Genomic DNA, 15,181 nt, shown 5'->3' with positions numbered 1-15,181 from the left:
GTCCCCTCCCAAAATGCAACCCCGGGGTGCCTTAGGAGTCTGAGGGGGCACCGCACTCCCTCGATGGCACCTGTAGCCAAGCAGTTTGGATTTCTCACCTGCAAACACCTTTTCTGTGATCAGAGGCCAGCCAGGCCAGGCTGTCAAGGAAGTGAACTGGGTTAGGTTTCGTTGGATCATTCCTGTTGTCCCCATGAATAGAGGCTGCTCAGTACAACCCCATCCCCTAAACCCCCCCAAAAAGATGCTCTTAACTTGATAGGAATTGGGAAGTATACCTTTACTCTTTCCGTGTGGTTTTGGTGACTAGTGATTATTTTATCTAAACCAGTATTGCCTCTGGCCAACGGCTGAAGTTTAGATATGGCAAAGGAAAAGTGGGATGTTTCCAATTTAGGGGAGGTGATGAATAATCATTCCAGTATTGTTACGTTCAGTAGAAACCGTGGGAAGTAGGGTCCTGAACAAAGTTGAATACCAAGAGAAGTCTTTCTAATGGAAAACGCTCAGCTTAACCTAAAAAAGTCAGTGACTGATGTTTTAGGTTTTTCTTGTGGAAGTTCAATTCTAGCCAGTTTTGCTATCTTCTTTGTCCTGGGAAGTGGTAGAATAGATAAACCTCATAAGTCTCTGGAAAGGGACCATTGATGAGTGTCTTACATTTGTGGGTGGTAATGGTGTGAAGGGTGTCTTGGTTTGGAGCCTAGGTTGGGTTGATCAAATGGAAAGATAACGTGTGTGGCTGTAGCACAGAGGATAATTCACATCTAAGCACTTTCTGTGCAAGGTCATTGTTAGAACTGTTGTCCTTACTGGCATTGCTGTGATCTGGATCACATAATACAGGGCTACAGAACAACATAAAAACAAAAATTCCTGAATCACTCATCAGAAATGCTTGGAAAGCATTCAGCGCAGCAGTGAGCAGAGTCGAAGAGCTAAGTGAGAGACTGGCACAGGCTTTGTAATAGGCTAAGGGCTTTGTATTATAAAGAGTAACGTTTCATTTTCTGTAGATAGTTATGTCATTTAGCGGTACTGTAACTTAAAAAATTAAGAGAAACATACAAAACAGGAAAAGACTTTTAGTTAAAAGATGAAAGCATTTGAACTTAGCAACTTTTTCTACTGGTGATATGAATTTCCTAGGTCAGAGGACATGTCTTCTAGTTCCAAAGTTCCTCTTGCTGCTATGGAAACTAAAGAACAAGTGTCTGCTCAAGAACTTTTGGAAGGTGAACCGCAGATTCAGAAGTCACCAGAGCCTGAGGTTTTGTCAACTCAGGAAGACTTGTTTGAGCAGAGAAATAAAACAGGTACAACATGTAATTAGTTGCTAGTTTTTCTTCAGAGACCTAAATTTTTGTTATTTCTGTTTGGAGACTACTATTTAAGGTAGAAGACTTTATAGGTACAAAGACTTGTTTGTGATATGAAAGGATTGTGTTTCTAGCTTATTAGTAAGCGGCTTTTTGTGAATGATTTTTTTTTTTACATGATTTTCTCTTTCTCTGGCAATGGTGATTCTGAAGTATAATAGCTAATGTAGTAAATTTAATACTGTGGACAAAGTAGCTGTTGCTTCTCATCATATGTTTATAAGTCTTCAAATCTGAAGTATCATGGTAAGTTTGTCATATCACTTGGGTAACAGTGTCCTTACTTATCTGCTTATTAGTTTATCTACCAGGAATAAGAAAGTATCATCTAGCAGAAAGGAAGTAGAACTTAAAAGACTAGGCTCGTATTTATTTCACACTGTGATACTCCCAAGCTCTCCTTCTCTTATCCTCAGAGAGCTTCAGTAATAACCAGTGAAATATAGTGTATTGGTTGTAATAGAGAGGGTAGGAAAGAAGACTACTCTTACTATGAGGTAAGTAAAGAAGGGTCACTCAGAGACCTTTTTTCATCTCTGACCGAGGCTATAATCATGATATCTTTGTATTTAAAAAAATTTCTTTACACTTGGCGTTAGTATAGCTGATATGCCATCTGTTGCTAAGGAGAAGGCACCAATAGGACACTTGAGAGTGTAAGTCAGTAATGGCTGTTCATGTAGTCTTTTACTAATGCATTAGTATTTTTTGTCTCCTTTGGAGAGACCCAAGTTTTAATCATATGAAAATTGCTGCATTCGTATCATCAGGTGTCATGCACATTGCTTTGACTTCTCCCTATCTGCATCATGGCATGAGCTTTACTTCACCTTAGGTAGACCTTGGAATTAAAGGCTTGCTTGCTGTTTAATAATACAAGCATCACAAGAAAGAAGGAGCAGTCAGGCAGAGGTATAAGGATTCTGGCTTTTCCTCTCCACATTTTGATCATAACGGAAAGGATTAAGAAACCTTTTCATCAGTTTTTTGTTAGAGAAACCCATAATTTAGTAGGGAGGGGAGATTAATGGTCACTCAAGATTTGTGGTAGTGTAGTATTCCCATTAAATGTACTAAAATTGGAAGACAGTTTTCTGCCCTCTTGAAACATGGTTGGAAATATGAATATTACTCTTTTTGCAGTACTAAAAGTGTTTTGTTTTTTTTTTTTTTGACAACTCGGTATATTGTCAATCTCAGAAGTAAATGCAACTAGAATTTCTTTTTCTCTTCAGTAGCCTCTGATGGTTGCTCTACTCCTTCAAAGGAAGAAGGTGGATGTTCTCTGGCCTCCACACCTGCCACCACTCTGCATCTTCTGCAGCTCTCTGGCCAGAGGTCCATTGTTCAGGATAGTTTTTCCACGTAAGTAAGGCTAAACAAGCCTGTGCAAAGGAAGCATATATCTGAGGGTTTTAGGCTGAGATTGAAAGAGCTAAAATTGCCTGCTAATCTAGAATTCTTTATGAAACCAAAAGGGTAATTTATAGGCTTTAGGATTTTTGGAGTGAATGCTTAATGGAGCTATCAAAAGCAGGTAGATCTGCTTTCCCATTTGGAGGTTTCATAACAGTAGCTCAAAAGTTTCACTTGTGTATAAAATGCCTAGTTGTTTAAAGAACGTTATACATGCTAAATAAGCATTCTGTTCCTACATTTTGCCAGCAGTTTTTCCATTCAACAGTATAGAATAGGGAATAGAAAATAAGTTATGTTGTAGCTGACAGTAGTTGGGTTTTTTTATTTCTCTGTTAGGGCAAAGGTTATTTTTTGTTTTGTTTTCTTTTAAATAAAAATGTACATAATCTTTTTTCTTAGGCAAAAACTGGATATTTATGTCTCAGATCTATAAAATAATTTATTTTTTAGCATTTGCTTATCCTGATCTTTCTTTTTTCCTTAAGATTTATTTTTTTACTTAATTTCTGCCCCCACCACCCCAGATGGTTCTCTTCTCTGTTTATTGTTTCCTTGCCTTCTGCAGGGCACTGGAACTGAACTTGGGACCTCCCACATGGGAGGTGAGTGCCCAACAGCCTGAGCCACATCTGCTCCCCGTGGGCTATGGCATCTGCTCTTTTAGGCCTCTGCTAGTTGGGGCTGATGCGGTGTCTAGCTCATTGCATCAGGGTGGGGCCATCTGCTCATCTTTTTTAGGAGAACCCAAACCTGGGACCTCCCATGTAGTAGGTGGGTGCCCAACTGGTTAAGCCCCATCTGCTTCCCTCCTGATTTTTAATCATATCTTTTTATCTGGTCATTCCCTTTCTCTTGTAATCATCCTGTTTTTAAATTTTTTTAAGTTTTGATTCTTATTTTGGAAATGTCTGGTGTGGAAAATAGTTATTGAAGTATTGATGCTTCTTCCACCTGCCTTGGTAACCGTTGGTAGAAATGCCGGTAAGTATTTATCTGAATGTCTTAGATATTTTTGCTATTAAAAATTAAAACAAATATAGAAATGCAAAACTGTGGCTGTGGTAAAATAACCTGTGATTCTCTTTTTCTATAAAGGAATTCCTCAGATCTTGTTGCTCCTTCCCCTGATGCTTTCCAGTCTACCCCTTTCATCGTTCCTAGCAGTCCCACAGAGCAAGAAGGGAGAAAAGGTGAGCTTTCTTGGTCTCTGTTTGTTGCTCTCAGATTTGAAGAGAAACAGCATTCTTTTGCCTTGAGAAATGTCCTGTTTCTGTGAATGTTAAAACACAATGACCTACACTATTCAGTAGTCAGTAGAGTTCATGTTCTTTTAATCTTCAGGGATATGGCCTAAAGTGTTCTCAGTTTATTGCTTTTCTAGCACTGATTCTTCTGCAAGTCCTATGTTATTGAGTCAAATTTTAAAAAGAATTTTTTTTTTTAAGATTTATTTTTATTTATTTCTTTCCCCTTCTCCCTGTTGTCTGCTCTCTGTCCATTCACTGTGTGTTTTTCTGTTTCCGTTTGCATTCTTGTCTTGTGACACCGGGAAACTGTGTTGCTTTTTTGTTGTGTCATCTTGCCATGTCAGCTCTCCTCGTGTGTGGTGCCACTCCTGGGCAAAATGCACTTTTTTTTTTGTGGGGCGGTTCTCCTTGCAGTGCGCACTCATAGCACATGGGGCACCCCTACATGGGGGACACCCCTGCACGGCACGGCACTCCTTGTGCACACCAGCACTATGCATGGACCAGCTCACCACATGGGTCAGGAGGCCTTGAGTACCAAACCCCGGGCCTCCAATATGGTAGGCGGATGCTGTATCATTCGAGCCACAATTGCTTCCCTAAAAAGACTGTTAAGGGGGAATTTTTATGTTTTTAATGTTGAACTTGAATTACTATGGTGAAGACTGGGTTTATTACTAAAGGCCCTGTAGTTTACAGCAACATGTTAAACACTCCTTTCTGTGAGGACTTAGTGATTTTTGGATTACTTTATTTATAAGAAAACTTTCTTCTCATGTATCATGAACCTAATTTATCTCATTATCTAAACCTCTGTTGCTTTGTCCTAGTCTCCTGTCCAAATCATTGAAAATATTTCTAAATCCCTACCATATCTTCAAAACCTTTTCCAATCATTTCCATCATTTTCTCCTTTTCATTCTTCCATTTACCATTAATAGTACATTAGCTAGTAGTTTTAAAGCACTTAGTATGTGTTAGGCACTGTTCTAGGTCCTTCACATTTATTGTCTCACTGAATCCTCATAACAGTCCTAAGAAGTATATATTACTTTTGTCCCGTTTTACAGATTAGAAAACTGAGCCACAAAGAGATTTCACAGCTAGTGAGTCAGAGAGGCAGGATTTGAAACAGGGCAGCTATTTTCAGAGCTTTTGCTCTTACCTGCCATTCATATGCCTCCTATGCTTAATGGGTTTAGTGACTTCTGCTGTAAAAATTAAAGGTAAATCCGTTCTATAAAAAATCCCATTACTTCATGTTAGGTTGGGTTTCTTCTTAAAACCATTGTTTCTTTATATTGTGTAAACATTGAAGAAATAATAGCATGAGAAATGATTTCTCCCTGAAAATGTAGGAAAGTAATGAGAAGAAAACAAAATGCACCTTGGATTCCATAATTCAGATATAATTACAATTAATATTTGGATAGATTCCTTTTCAGAGTGTTTTCTATACATAAATATAAAAAAGTATTTTTACAAAGTTGGGATTAGGTTGTGTATATGATACAGTGTGCTTATTTTTCATGTAACATTGTTTCTTCCCTTATTTGTATTTTATATTTAATGTATTTGCTTAGTATGCACATAACTGTTTGTGGGACTGTATATCTTTTTTGTTTTTTTAGTGCGTTTTGCTATCTTAGATTATTATCCTAAAGGCTTTTTAGATGTAGTGCCTATTACAGTGGGTCCTTAAGTGTTTTGTCATGGCAAGAAAGAGAAAAAGTTACAGTGAAAATATTTAGCTCAGCTAAGATAGTGTCCTAAAGGCTGGTAGCACAGGATCTCTAATCTAGTATTAGACTGGAATGTGAGGTTGAGGCAAGCTAAGCAGCATGGGTAGGTACTGAGGTTGGGAGATTGGATAGGGATGGGGTTGGTTTGTAGTGTGAATGTGGATTGTAGGGTAAAACTAAATAGTATAGGTAGTTTGAGAGTATATTTAAGAGAGTGTTCTAGTGGTAACCTGTTTGGAGTCAAATCGTAAGCGAGAAAAAGGGATTGATAATTCAGATACCTAGCTAGCTGGGTGCTGGCTCTAAGGAAGGTCTGTTAATTTATAGGTGCGTAGTATACTGTGGGAAGGCAATGTTTGTGTGTGTACCTGTGTTTATGTATGTTTCCCCTCTGAGTTATTTGTCTCAGGATTAGTGTCTTAACCTTCTCAGTTCTCTGATAAATCAGTGCTGATTGGCATTGATAGATTTTTTTTTCTTCCTTTGTTTTGTCCTGGCCTCATCTTTCTGCTCTTAGCAGTTTAACATAAAATATATTGAGTTCATAAATATGTAGATATTTTACTTAGAGTGATGAACAAGTTCACTGTTTTTCAAGGACTGTTGCAGACTATATGATGGTTAAATAAAGTGCCATTAATCTTGGGATTCCTAAGCAAAATATGAAAACTTGAGCTATAATCAGAAAAGGAGTTCAGAGAAGCCAAGTTAATTTACCATTTTATATGGATGGGTGGGGCATATTCCTAGATTAACCCCATTTTAATCTATACCTAAATATTTTAGGATATCTTCCCCCCCCCTACCCCCACTCTGCCAAGGAAGGAAGTATTGCTAGGACTCAAACTACTATTATGCTGTCAACTTTTTTGAGAGTTAAGTATTAAGTCATGATTTTTTTTAATACTAAAATATAAAAACAGGTATTTATTTGGAATTATACTTTTCTGAATTATTGAATTTTTGTTACATAAATGCTATTTAAAGCAATAGAGCTAATTAAAATTGACAGTAGTAATTAAAAGTAGAACTAATTAAATAATGTGTGTGAGAAAAACATAAAAAATTTGATAATATTTCTGTCCTCTGTCTTGGCAATTTATTTTAACTCTTGTATTATTACACTTTAGAGACTATATTATTGTATATTCTTTTTCCTTTTTTGTATTAGAGAAGTTCTGAGATTATAAAACAATCTTGCATAACATGCAGAGCGCCTAAATAACACCTCTCCACCAAAACCTTGCATCCTTGTGGAACATTTGTTACAGATTATTAAAAATATCATGAAAATATCACTCTTAGCTTTCTTTCAGTTGCCATTTATGTCCCCAAACTACGCCCTTTCAGCCACAATTCCATTTATAAACCAGCTGTGTTAGTTATACTCACTATAATGTGTTACCATCAACTCTGTCCATTTTTACACTCTTACAGGCAAGTTAATGAAAAATTCTACCTACATTAAGCATCAGTACCCCTTCTCAGCCCTCCTCCTATTTCTTAGTAACATATTCTCTAGACTTCGACTCCATGTGTTTTTCTTCATATTTAGTTCATATTAGTGAGACCATGCAATACTCTTTTTTATCTGACCTAGCATAATGTCTGTAAGTTCATCCATGTTGTCATATGTGACAATTTCATTTCTTCTTACAGTAGCATAGTATTCCATCTTACATATATATGTGATATTTTGTTTATCCATTCATCAGAAGATGGACACTTGGGTTTTTTCCATCTTTTGGCAATTGTGAGTAATGCTGTATTTACCACTGTAGCTAGGTAATATGAATTAAAGTCCAGAAATGAGAGTTTTCTGGCTTTGTTCTTTTTAAGATCTTTCTGGCTATTTTGGGCGCTTACCCTTCCAGTGAATTTGATAATTATGATTTTTTTTTAACAGTGGAATTTTCTGTAATGTAATTGTTACCAGTGGTGTTGAAACGAGTGATGTTGATGAAAATGATTTTCTCATTTATTTTCCTGTTTTAAACTAGATGAGCCAATGGACATGTCGGTATTATCTGAGGAAGGAGGAGAATCTTTTCGGAAGAAACTCCAAGATGATGAGCCAGTGGAGATTGAAAACCCCCCTTTTGTACCTGAGCCCACTGTATCACCACAAGCCTCAACACCAGTATCTCAGAGCACCCCAGGCTCTACTCCTGGGCCACTTGCTGTCCCATCCCAGCCTGAGTTTTCTCATGTGGGTATTGTAGGAAGAGTTGTCTTTTTTTTTTTTTTTTTCAAATAGCTTTATGGCGATAAAATTTACAAAATATAAAATTTACCTATTTTAAAGTGTACAATTTAGTGGCTTTTAGTAAATTTATAGTTTTTTAATCAACAGCACAATCTAGTTTCAGAACATTTCCAAAATCTAACATCGTGATATACTTTTATGCTAAAACTTTGTACTGTCTTCACGTTTTTTAAACTGTTACTGCAAAACTGAAAGAGGGCATTAATCATTGTTCTACATTGAAACAGGGACTACTGTTTTTTGTCTTTCCACATGCCTACTTTAAAAAAACTGTAGTTGTTTATAACAAACATGATTTTATCTTTTTCTTTGAAAGAGATAATATGAAGAAAATGTAACACTTAAAAATTATCATTTTAATTATTTTTAATTTTTCAGTCTTGTATTGTCTTCATGTTATTTCTAAAAGTTGTATGGTATTCCATAATTTAATCATCCCCATACTGAGGGCATCTAGATCAGTTTTAGTTTTCTGCTGTATATTTTTTTCTTTGAACAAGGAATATTAACATTTAATTTGTATAATTTTAAACTTAAATATTTAAAAATACGAAATGCAGGTTTCATAGTGATTTGAAGGTCCTTAACTAAATCTAAATGACTTTATTATCTGTCCAAATTAAATGCCTGTTCTTGCAAAACCTTAAGTGGGGAATTATTAGTGTTATTAGTGTTATTATCTTTCATATCTTTTAGTTTGCAAGTGTTACAACAAGAGATTATATTTAAATTTATAATCAAAACTGCGTAGTGATATATAATCATAAATTTCGTGAGAAGGGGATAGTAGGGAGACAGAAATTTAACTGTTGTCTGTAGTTTTATAAACTTGTTTTGTTGACAAAATCTATTTTATGCAAATCATTAGAATTGATTTGGTGGAGAGTTTAAAAACAAGGACTGCCTGGACGCATTCCTCACTTTGCCATTACCACCTTTTTGATAGAATGAAACTGTGCCTCAGTTTCCTCATCATTAATATTCTAATTACCTCATAGGAGGGTAATTGTGAAGGTTAAATGAGTTTAGGTATATGAAGTGCCTAGAACAGTGCTTTGTGTGCAGTCAACACTGCGTAAGAGTTAGTTATTACTGGGAGTGATAGAGTGACAACAAGTTTATCTAGAGGTGGAGTGAATGAATATTTAAGCACCAAACTTTTTTTTTTAGTTTTTAGTTTTATTTTTCAAAATTATACCTATTTGTAGTTTAAATGAGTCATCAGAATCAGAATTTAGGGATATAGAGCACTGAGGAGAATTTTCCAGAAAAGATAGCTGATATATGAGATACTTGTCAGTGACCAAACAAGACTGTTATAGAAGTGAATGTTTTTATAAAGTTATCTCTTCTCATGGGGAAGAATGATGGCTGCCCAGAAAGGGAGAACGCCTTTGTAAAGAACAAGTCATTGTTGAAGAGATTGCCCCACTCTCAAGGGAAGCGGATGTGGCTCAAGCAATTGGGCTCCCGTATACCACATAGGAGGTCCAGGGTTTGATACCCAGGGCTTCCTGGTGAAGGCAAGCTGGCCCGTGTGGCGAGCTGACCCACACACGGAGTGCCGCCCCACGCAGGAGTGCTGGCCCATGCGGAAAGCTAGCACAGCAGGAGGACACAACAAAAAGAGACACAGAAGAGAGACAATTAAGAGACGCAGTAGACCAGGGAGCTGAGGTGGCGCGAGAGAATGATTGCTTCTCTCCCACTCTGGAAGGTCCCAGGATAGGTTCCCAGAGCTGCCTAATGAGAATACAAGCAAACACAGAAGAACACACAGCAAATGGACACAGAGAGCAGACAATGGAGGGAGTGGGGAGAAACAAATCTTAAAAAAAAAAAAAATTATCGAAGATGCTAATGGCAGCTATTAAATCTGCAAAGAAAATTTGACGCAAAGTAATTTTGAACATAGTTCAGCGGTTCCTGGAACCTAAAAATGACTCTAGTCACATTTCTTTGGACTCATACCTTAAGATGCCTCAGCCAACATGAATCCTAAAAATCTTTCAGGTATCTTTACAACATAGTTTTTATGTTAAAAGTTTGATTTTATTTAATAGACATTTGTGAAAGCCATGAAAGGAGTTAGGTAGTTAAAACAAGTTCTATCCCTACCCAGAGGCAACCACTTTCAGTTCTTTAAGTGTTTTCTTTTGGTTTTATCTCCATTACTCTGTATATCAAGATTATATTTTTATAATTTCTTTCTTTTAAAAACTAAAGAAGTTTCCTTTTTTTTTATTAAAATTTTTTTTATTTTACTTTTTTAAAAATAAAGTTTACCCATTTTCCCATCTTCCTTGTATAGTTATAATTTTATTTAAATCAGTGTTAAGTTTACAAGTATTATAACTATGTAAACACTATTCACAGCAGAAGATGTGAATTATTATGATTATTTTCCCTTGTTTGCATAATTTCTTGTCTTCTCTGATAGTATTAGTTGTCTTTTATTATTTGTTTAGGTTTCTGTGAACTTTCTGCTAAGTCAACTAAACTGCAGTTGTCAAAATCTCTACTGGACATTCAGGGGCCTTTAACTTTCTGTTTCCCCTTTTTAGAGAAAACTCTTTTAGAGCCTCCTAATTTCTAATCTGTACTCTTGTCCTCTATCCCTAGAGCATAACTGTCACCTTGGTTTTCTGTTATCCGTGGAGTTTCTCCATGCCTTTCTTTCTCTTCTGGGCTCCATGTCTTCTCCCTTGGTTTATTCTTTTATTTTGGTGGAGGACTTTCTCTAGTGGCTTTTATTCTACTCTCACACTTGATTCATAGTTTGTAAAATTATAGAATTCCTGTTTGGAAATAAATTTTCTTTAAACTCTTTGTAGGCATTGCTCCACTGTCTTTGAGGTTCCAGTGCTGCTGTTGAGAAGTGTGAGGCTGGTCTAATCTTTAATAAGTGACCTATGTTTTTTTCCCTTACTGAAATTCTGTAGGATTTTCTCTTTGTCCCCAGTGTTGTGAAGTTTCCAGATTCTTAGCATGAGTCACTATTCATTCATTCTGCTAGGCACTTGGTAGGCCCTTTCAATCTAGAAACTCAGGTCTTCAGTTGAGAGAAATTTAATTATTTCTTTTATTTCTTCCCCTTTGTTTTCTGTGTTGTCTCTTTATGGGTACCTGTTGTTTAGATGTTGGAACTTCTAGAATAGATTTTCATCCAGTCTTCCTGTTTTTAGCCCTACCTTCACTTTCATAGGTACATGGTTCTGCTGTCATGTCCTGAACCTTTTTTTGGGATGGGTTTTGTCGTTCTACAGTGTAACTCGGGTTGCTTCTTGGCTTTCTCCACTGCTGGCTTAGGAATTCAGTTTTTACTGGTCTGCTAGAGAGATTGCCACTTTTGCAAAATTTTGTTGTAGTTCTCTTCTCTTCTGTTTACTTGTTCTAAATTTGTGCTTTTAAAAAATAAAAATCCTTTTATTCTTGCTTAGTAGGGTTTGGGAAAAAGAGTTAAAGTAGATGTGTGTGTTCTATCCACCATTTTTATTTGGAAATTCCATACTTTTTTCATTATGTGTTAAACTCTGACATGTTATTCTTAATGACTCATCCTTGCACATCTGTTATTTCTTCTGTATCTTGGTTATTGGAGTCCAAATTAGCCTAATTTTGATATATGATTTATATATTTATAATGAGGGATTACTAATGAAAGGAAAATTGGGGTAAGTGTAATTTTTTTTCCTAATATACTTGTTAGCTGCATAGCCCCTTTAACTCTTGGCCAGGAAGTGAGGGATGGGAAGGAGGTTAAGAGAAAAATGTTTCATATTTAAACTTTTCTCATTCTTGATGTACTTACTAATTTGGGGGATGACATCATACTGTAGATGAGTAAATGGAGGCTGTCAACTCTGTATTTCTGAGGGTAGTTGTCAGCTGGTTGAACACTGTGAATTTAGTTCTGTACTGAGTCTAGACTTAGGAATTGACTTATATTGGGAGTAGTTCTGAAAGATGTCAGTCTTCATCCAGAGGACTGAGGGTTTTTTTGTTAGTTTAGTTATTTTGGATGGGAGCCTCAACAGTGTTGATTATTAGGGGCCAGGCCCTCAGGATATGTCGAGGTTAGGCAAATTTTAGAAATGTGGTACGTTGGTAGCCTGGTTAACTCCTTAAATTCTACTCTGAATGCCTGAAATTCTACAAATATTGTAAAAATTCTTCATTTATGATTTCTCAAAATAGCTATTTGTGAAAATTTGAAATCCAAAAATTGAAACTCATAGTGTTTGTACACTGATGCCTAAAAGGAATTTGTAGTTTTATTAGCAATCACCTTTGAGTCTTTGTAAAATGACTTGCTTTTTGCAAGAAGAAAAAAGCATAAATCTTGTAGAGGATGTATTAAATATAAATAAGTGAAATAAGATAATCAGTTATCTTGTTTTAAAATAACTTTTTTATGGTATATGTTATCTTTCAAATATATGAAAAGTATATAAAAGCGTATAAAATTACAATAAATATATATTCACATACTTTTTTACTAAAATAGAATTATACTGTACGTAATGTTTCATGAGCTTTTTGTATTTAATGTACAGGCATACCTTGTAGATACTGCAGGTTTGGTTCCAGACCACTGCAACAAAGTGAATGTTGCAATAGAGTCACATGAATTTTTTGGTTTCCCAGTGCATATAAAAGTTACGTTTACATGTAGTCTCTTTAAGTGTGCAATAGCATTATGTCTAAAAAATGATGTGTATACCTTAATTAAAATGTGACACACAGTCACAAAATGAGCACATACCATTAAAAAAAACGGTGCCTATAGACTTGCTTGATGCAGGGTTACCATAAACTGTTAATTTGTAAAAATTTCAATATCTGGGAAGCTCAATAAAGTGAAGTGCAATAAAACAAGGTATGCCTGTATAGCATGAATGTTTTTCAATATATTTTAATATTCTGTAATACAATTTAAATAGATGTATTCTATAATTTAATAATTTTTAAATGAATCTCCTATTGGTGGACATTTAGGATAGTTCATATTGTTTCGTATTCTAAATAACTATGTAGCAGTCTTGTAGCTAAATCTCAGTGTACTTCCTTGGAATTTTTTCCTAGAAATGGAATTATCAAGTTAAGAGGTGTATAGAATTTCAAGGCTGCTGTTGTGGGTTGCCAAATTGCAATTTAGGAATGTTGAACTAATTTATACTCAGTCATATCTGAAAGTTTGTGAACAGGCTCACATATGTGGCCATTTTTACAATCTGATAGGTAAACAGTAACACCAGGCATTGAAATGCCAGAAGTTATAGAATATACAGAATGTTTGGCAACCTATTTCGATTACTTACTCTCTTAAAAATCATAGAAAATGAATGGTTTACCCACTATCTAGAGTTTTACAGCATTTATATTAGACAGTAACATACTAAATGTAAATTCTTACATAAAAACATATTTAAGCTTTGCATTATTTTTCTTCCTTTTTTTAATTTAAGGTATTTTTTATTTAAAATTAAATTCCCATTTTAATGTTGACAAATTTTGATAATTGTATACAAATGTGTAACCGCTACTATCATCAAAGTATAGAGTAGTTCCATCCCCTAAAAAAGTTCCCTCATAACCCTTTTTTTTGTCTTTATTCATTTTTTTAATATTACATTCAAAATATATGAGGTCCCCATATACCCCCCATCCCTCTCACCCCATTCCTCCCCCCACAGCAACATTCTCCTCCATCATCATGAGACATTCATTGCATTTGGTGAATACATCTCTGAGCATCATTGCACCTCATGGTCAATTCATAACCCTTTGTGTTCATCTACTATATGTTCGCCCCTCTTGCTCCAGGCAATGACTTATCTGCTTTCTGTCACTATAAGTTTGTCTTTCCTAGAATTTCATATATTTGGGCTCATAAAGTATATATAGCCTTTTGTGTTGTATTTCCTTCACTTAACATATTTTTGAGATTCATTCATATTGTGTCTATGAATATTTCATTCCTTTTTATTGTTGAGTCATATTCCATAATACAGATGTTTCACAATTTATTATTCCAAATGTTGATGGGCATTTGGTTTACTTCCAGTTGTTGCCTATTATGAATAATACTTTTATGAACTTTTGCATACATGTCTTTATATGGAAGTATATTTTTATTTCTCTTGGGCAAATGTTGGAAACTGAGGCACAGTGGCCTCTCAAGGAGAGACATGCTGTCTCCATGCTAGTGCTGTCTCCATGGCTACGCTTACAACTAAGGAATGTGGTAATTAAGAGTTCCCTTGGCAAATGGGATGAAGCTGTTAAACTCTGAAAGAAGAGATGAGCACATACCTTTTGTAGTGAATAGAACGCTTAGACTTTGTACCTTGAGATAAGATTTTTAAAAATTCCTTAGACTATGGGTAATGCTGTTTGATGTCACGTACGTGGTTCTGCTTACTGGCATATTCCTGTTTATCGTCACGTACACTGGGGTATATAGAGAGCCCCTTGTAAACAATAAAGTTGTTTGAGGAGTTATTACTCGCAGACCCCCTGATCCCAGCTCTCTCGTTCTTTTTCTCTCTCTCTTTCTCTTTGTTTCCTTCTCCCTTTTCTCTTTCTTTCATTCCCGATAGATACTCTTCGGGTCCAAATCTCCAACAGGCAAATACCTACAAGTGGGATTACTGGGTCATTGGGTACTAGGTTTAATTTTTTAAGATACTGCCATACCATTTTCCAATATGACTGTACATTTTTTCATTCCCCTTAGCAATGTCAGAGAGTTGCAATTGTCTGCATTCTTTACCTGTACTTAGTTTTGTCAGTCTTTTAAAATTTTAACCATTCTTGTGGGAGTGTAGTAGTGTCTCATTGTGGTTTTAATTAGCATTTCTTTGTTCACTAATGATATTGTAAGCATTTGATTTTAAACATCTGCTTTATGAATGCTAGCATATTTTGAAATAGAAGTAAAATGAGTATATTCTTTCTACTTTGTGAGAACTGAAGTGGCTTGTATAGGCTTACGTTCCAAAGATTCCTGTATAATTGAGGGCTCCTCATGTATATGATGTGATTTTAGTAGCTTGATGATGTTTAGTTAAATTTAAAAGTGTCCCTGCATTTATAAGGGTAAGTTAATACTTTTAGTTTTTGTGT

General features: G+C 35.6%; 1 protein-coding gene across 24 annotated transcripts in view; it reads left to right on the top strand.

Annotated features, from left to right (window-relative positions):
• Window positions 1–15,181, top strand: part of TP53BP1 (tumor protein p53 binding protein 1) — an 88,733-nt gene that overhangs the window by 12,691 nt on the left and 60,861 nt on the right. For 19 of the 24 annotated variants that reach the window (XR_011648418.1, XM_058294040.2, XM_058294034.2 and 16 more), the window contains 4 exons: window positions 1,150–1,316; window positions 2,615–2,744; window positions 3,894–3,988; window positions 7,788–7,996. Coding sequence is in view for 23 of the 24 variants with exons in the window: in XM_058294040.2 (XP_058150023.1) it covers window positions 1,150–1,316; window positions 2,615–2,744; window positions 3,894–3,988; window positions 7,788–7,996 (601 nt within the window). In the remaining variant the exon portion in view is untranslated. The remainder of the gene's footprint in view (window positions 1–1,149; window positions 1,317–2,614; window positions 2,745–3,893; window positions 3,989–7,787; window positions 7,997–15,181) is intronic. The other 5 variants (XM_058294030.2, XM_058294024.1, XM_058294035.2 and 2 more) reach the window with 1 other exon arrangement.

The sequence above is a fragment of the Dasypus novemcinctus genome, chromosome 3 (assembly GCF_030445035.2).
Source record: "Dasypus novemcinctus isolate mDasNov1 chromosome 3, mDasNov1.1.hap2, whole genome shotgun sequence".
NCBI lineage: Eukaryota > Metazoa > Chordata > Mammalia > Cingulata > Dasypodidae > Dasypus > Dasypus novemcinctus.
Note: the sequence above shows the minus strand (reverse complement) of the source record. Positions and strands in the feature narration are given on the sequence as shown.